At 38.8% G+C, this 5,865-nt stretch overlaps 1 protein-coding gene across 2 annotated transcripts in view; it reads left to right on the forward strand.

The window, feature by feature from the left end:
• The window catches only part of LOC101847513 (26S proteasome non-ATPase regulatory subunit 9), a 32,461-nt gene extending 27,786 nt beyond the window's left edge, over positions 1 to 4,675 (forward strand). For both annotated transcript variants that reach the window (XM_005103438.3, XM_035971082.1), the window contains exon 6: positions 1,200 to 4,675. In XM_005103438.3, coding sequence (XP_005103495.1) covers positions 1,200 to 1,227 — 28 coding nt within the window. In that variant the 3' untranslated portion in view covers positions 1,228 to 4,675. The remainder of the gene's footprint in view (positions 1 to 1,199) is intronic.
• The last annotated feature ends 1,190 nt before the right edge of the window (positions 4,676 to 5,865 follow it).

Here is a 5,865-nt window from a genome sequence, read left to right on the forward strand (position 1 = left end):
AAAAAGAAGGGGGGGGCGGGTATGTCCTTGCAAAAGGAAGGATACCTGTAGGTATTATATTAGATGTTTCAGTAAAAAAAGGAGGAGTGGGTTAAAGCGCCAGGTGATTTTAAAAGAATAAATTGCGGAAGGGGGGGTTTGGGGTCGGGGATGTTTTGGTTTAAGGGAGCAGGAAGAATGTGTAAAAAATTGCAAAGGTGAATAGACAATGTGTATGTTGGTTGGGGGGGGGGGGTGTCTGTTGTAAGTACAGCCGAAGCTGCCAGGAGAAAAGCGATCACCTTAGGCTGAGAGATGTGAGGGACTGAGATACAAAATCCGCTACATCCATTTTAACGCTTTTGAGAAAATCAGCTTTTTTTAATGCTGCTGTACGCATGAACATGCGTAAAAAGAAGATTTTGTGGTAGCTTTTATGAAGTATGTGTTTGTTTTTATCCTAAATAAAACACTTTGTGCATCTAGTGGTTAGGCTACCGGACTCATAATCATGAGGTTTCTGGTTCGGGGGTTCGATCCGTGGGCCCGACTTTATGTCCTTGGGAAAGGCACTTTACACAAATTTTCCTCACTTCACCCAGGTGAAAATGGGTACCCAGCTATAGGCAGTGAAAGGTCTTGTCAGTTTTTTAGTGTTTGAGCGCTTAACCAGCTGCTTGCACTGTATGCTTCCCGGGAAGCTGAGAAGGTTTCTGAGTGTTCTATGGTCTTCTGGGGTAATAATATAGTGTAAAGCGCATAGAGCTTGCTTTGGAGTGGGGACATGCGCCATACAAATGCTATTTATTATTATTAATATTATTATTATTATTATTATTATTCTAGCTGGTAACAATGTGCATTTGTAAGCAAAAAATCAGGATTTTTTCTAAAATGTCGCTTAGCTGGTTTTGCATCTCACCCCTCATGTACTCCTCTTGGACAATGACATTACAGTATAATATAGAAAATAATGCAAAGACAGGGGAGTGGAGGCATGGGATATAGTCATTTGAACAGGTGATTGTCTTGAACAGGTGATTGTTAGTACTTGTTAGATTGCATTTTGGGGGAGTCCGATCCAGACTAGGGTTAATAATAGTTCATCGTAGTTTGACGCCATTGCCGTCTCGTTTTATTTTTAAAGCTAAGGTTGATAGATCACTTTCATGTTGTTTTTTTTTTATCCTTAATATTTTTTTGTTTTCCTTCCTCCTCAGATGCAACATCAAGCCTATGAAGAAGTGAGGGCACAGACGTTTCAACACCTCTGTTACAGTTACAGCATTAAGACGGGAGAGTTTTGGAAAGATGCTGTTTTTCCATGCCTGATTATCAAACCATCGATTATGTCCAATGCCAGTCTCCCCCACTTTTCCCTTTTTCTCCTTTCTCATAGAAAAGAAACCAACGAGCAAAACAAAGCGTGGCCAAATAATGTGATATGGTCACATGTCATGTCCAGGAAATGAACCCTGTACATCATTTCATGATACAATTTTGTTTTACCTTACATTACAAAAAATATAAATATGAGTGCCATTTTTCATTGGCCCAAATCAATTTCTGCTGAGAGTTTTCAGATAAAGCCCACAAACAAATCTGACCTCATGGGGACAACTTACAATCTAGTTTCGTTCTATTTCGTTATACCCTTCCTAGTTTATAACTAGTGCCTAAATCGGAGTTCTGATTTGGGCGCTTTACATTTTTTAAATATTCTCAAAAAAGGTTTAAAAAATTACTTGCACATTTGTGGAATAATGCTGACACATAACAGCGGATAGAAATAGACCTTTTTTCCTTTCTCCTCCTCCTCTTCCTCCCCCCCCCCCCCCCCCCCGTAAATTTATGTTGTTGTTTTTGGAGGGTTTTTTAAGAAATTACTTTTTGTGAACAAAGGTCACCTTTGTAATGTCAGCTTTGTGAGTTGCAAATTGTTTACCATAGTGACACCTTATTTGTAGAGACAGCTGTTCTGTATTTTCATCGATTATTACGTTGATAACAATGAAAAGTATCTCAGTGGCTATCATGCTGTACTACAAAGTGGATGTCCCTGGTTCAAATCCCAGACTAGGCATCCCTGAACTTCGGTTATTTTTGTGGAGTTTGCAAGGCTTTCAACCGATTTGGTTCTGTCCAATAAGTGATGGCCGTTAAATTTGATGGTCCCACCTGTCGCATATTCTACATGTATTGTAATAGTGTTGATAGGGGCGCTAGACTCAAACATGGCGTGGGTGTTTGGCAGGTGCTCTGGTAAGAATTGCTCTTTCTTTGATATCAAGCATACGTTTGTTCCTTATTTCTCTTCCTTCTTTTTGCATTTGTTACTCTCTAAATAACACTTCTAATCTTCAGCACTTATATGACTTAATTGTGTCGCAAGTGCAGTAAAACTCATACTTAAACTAAAAGCTCATTCAATTATTTACCAGAAAGGGAAGTGTCAAAAGTGACAGATTGTACCAGCATTTACTTTGAGACAGGTTTTGCTGTTGACTAGTTTGTTATTAATTCATTTTAGAGGATGCAGAGAAATTTTATTTTTAATAAGTTTGTTTTACGAAGGGCTTCAGATTCATAGCAGAGATGTAAGCTTCGAACACCTAGATGGTTTCTTTCAGATGGTTGCTGTTTACATGTGCTGTATCGTCTGTGACATTCTACAATCACCCAAATCAATTTCTAGGGGTTTCCAGATAAATCTATTATTAGAACAATGGCGTGAAATGGAATTTACTGGAGAGTTTCACTTTGTTTTGTCACTTCCTTCCAATTTTTTTGAGTGAAATATCACAAGCACCCCAGTCACAGTTTTGATTTTGGCGTCGTTTTCAATTTTGATTTTCTCCACACATTATATATATAATGATGTAGGCACTTTAAAAATCACACTTACTAAAGTGTTTGTTTGTCTAAGGATGTGCATTTGTGAGGCATGCATACAAAATGAGTTACTTCTCACGATCTACGAATGGAGATATCTACTGAAAATTGACTCAGGGTTCAAAGTTGCGAATTTTCAACTGTTACCAATTTCTTCAAGTTTATCACATTAATAAATTGTACAAACTCAACCTATAAATTTGACATTTCTATGTCCATAGGGCTAAGATCCTAGAAGTAAGTAATTTTCACATCACACCTCACATTTGTTTGCCTATTTGTTTGCCAAAAGATGTGTGTTACGAGCCAGCTTTTGTTCATAGTGTCAGTTTGTTACTTTAGAAGAAATCCCCCAGTATAAAAACCCGAAGAAAGTAAAAAAAACGTAAGTGTAAGATAAGAGAATTGTATAATAAGTGGAACTTTGTACCTTGAAAATGTCATGGTGATATTTTTCTTACATAATCATTATTTTACACAAAGACAAGTGATGTAAACACATTTTTTTACCAGCATGATGATTACAGCAACTTTTTGGTAAAGAGATTAGATTTCTACAAATGTGTATCACTTGCTTCCATGACATAATAACATTCTTGCATTCCAATTGTGATGGTTTTGAAGTTACAGAGAAGGGAATTTTTTTAACAAGTAGATATATGAAGTGGGCCTTGCGGCTATGTGTGGTCATATTGTTTAGAGGGTAGTAGGGACAAAAACACTTTTGGTTATAAGTTATGATGAATAATTAATGAATGTACTGCAATGTATCAAATGCTCAGAGTAAGACTCTGTCGTACCTCACTTTTCAAAGCAGCATCTGTGGTGTGACAGTTAGTTGGCTCTTCACAAGAAAATTTTTAGCGAGTATCGGCTTTTTTGCTTAGAATTTTGTATCCCTCTCATCCCAGTTGGGGTCGAAGCCATGCCTCTTAAGTTATAATCTAAATTGTGTAATGGGGCGAAAAAATCACCAGCTTGTTTTAAAAAACCACTTTTCAAAATGGTGTAGGCTTATGGTGGAGTCTAGCAGTATATCGACAGCTTGCTTCGATGAAGGCGTGGAGTCTGACTAACCTACTGTAGAATTCCTTTTACCATGGACTATTACCTGTAGAACTACGACGTAAGTGTGTCAACCTATTTCAATCAAATATGTCCCGAAGAATTCGCTATAGCCAGGAAAGGACAGGAAATCAGAAAGCTCCTTTGTTTAATTCACTTATGACTACATGTAGTTGAAAAATGAATTTGGCCATAATAGTAATAGTAGTAGCCTAGTTGTAAATGTGACTGGCATTGTACAACCACGAATATGACTCATTGAGATGTCTTGTATTGTTGACGTCAGAAACATGAATTGTGATTATGTCGCTCATTGTTGACATCACAACCATGGGTTGAGAGATGTCTCTTTTTGTTGACGTCACAAACGTGAATTTTGAGATGTCTCTTATTGTCAATGGGTCATTCCTTGGTGGGAATTGCTTCCCTTTTTGTTGTTGTTGTTTTGTTTTTTTTCTTTCTTTCTCTTTTTGGGTTTTTTTTTCAAGTTTCAACGATTTCTGTTCTCCTTGCCACGTCTGCTCCCTCGGACTTTTGCTTTGCCTTGTGTGTCTGTGTATGTTTGTGTGTGCTTGTGTGTCAGTGTCTGTGTGTAATGTATGTGTGTGTGTGTGACTATGTGTGCATGTGTGTCTGTGTGTGTGTGTGTGTGTGTGGATTCATGTGTGCGTGACTGACAGACCTGTCATTTGTCTTAGAATGGTGAAAAATAAACACTTTTCTAGAAATGATCTCAAAATGTGTTTGCTTGTTGGTTTTTTCTTTACTGTTCCTGTGTGTAAACCGACTTTTCAGTTCAATTTCATTAGTTTGGATGTTTACTTTTAAGAGGGATAGGGGTGGGGGGGGATGTATTTTTACCTACTGTCATGCACACATAATTCAAGCACGTCCAGTATTGACTCATACATGTAATTTTAAATGTGTTCGACACTTTCATATATTCAGATTAACCGATATAACGAGAACGGGAGCTCGTGGCCTAATAAAGGTACAGTGTTCGCCCCTCTCTCAATAGGTCCCGGATTTGAAACCTGACAACACGCCCCCTGGGGCAGTGCCACTAACTGTAGTGTCTTTAGGCCATTCCCAAAGGGGGGGGGGACATTTCTCATGAAGCACAGTAGAATTGTAAATGGGCTGATTCATCATGTCACGCTCATAACTGTGCCTGATCTGCAACAGGGAGCTGCTGCTTTTTCTTTCCTAATTCTCACTATTGTCATTTTCCTCTGTTTCTTTTGTATGTTTTTCACACTCTTGTGACCTGCTATTTCCGGGGTGCCTTGATAGTCGAAGCAGACCTTGTGCTGTTAAGGCTAGAAAGGTGAGCAGAGTAAGTCTGATTCCCTGTAAGGACTTCTCTGTTGACACCCACCCCTTGACGCTCATATTACCTTGTGCTATTTCGAGCCGTAAATCCCTCTACTAAAAAAAACAAACCTGACAACAATGGAAAGATTTTTTTCTCTGACATTTGATATTCTTTCAACCACGTGTTCTTTCGTCTGCTCTCGTCTCCATTTTTCTGCCCTCCTCCCCCTTTTGCCCCCTTCTCTGGACTCCTGGCTATTTCTTCTGCAGCCTTTCTACTGCTTCTCCTTGGCCTCTTTTTACTGCTGTCTTTCAGCCTCACCTCTAATCCTACGGTAGGTAAGATCTAACACCTAGCTCTCTTGGATAAGAGCGAAAAAATATCAGATTTCGTGTGCAAGTTGCTATGATGCCGTATCCTTCTCAGTCCGGGTTGGTTCTGACAGGTAGGGTGGAAGCCCGCCTCCTATGTGATCTAAATTGTGTAGATGGAGCTGTTAAAAACTCCTACATTTTAAAAAAAATGACAATACACAAAATGAAGAGACAGAGTTCTCGAGGTTGATCGAGGCTTTTTAAGGGAACTTCAGAAGTTTCTTCAGCACTTTTCTTTAT

Source organism: Aplysia californica, unplaced genomic scaffold (assembly GCF_000002075.1).
Source record: "Aplysia californica isolate F4 #8 unplaced genomic scaffold, AplCal3.0 scaffold00372, whole genome shotgun sequence".
Taxonomy (NCBI): Eukaryota; Metazoa; Mollusca; class Gastropoda; order Aplysiida; family Aplysiidae; genus Aplysia; species Aplysia californica.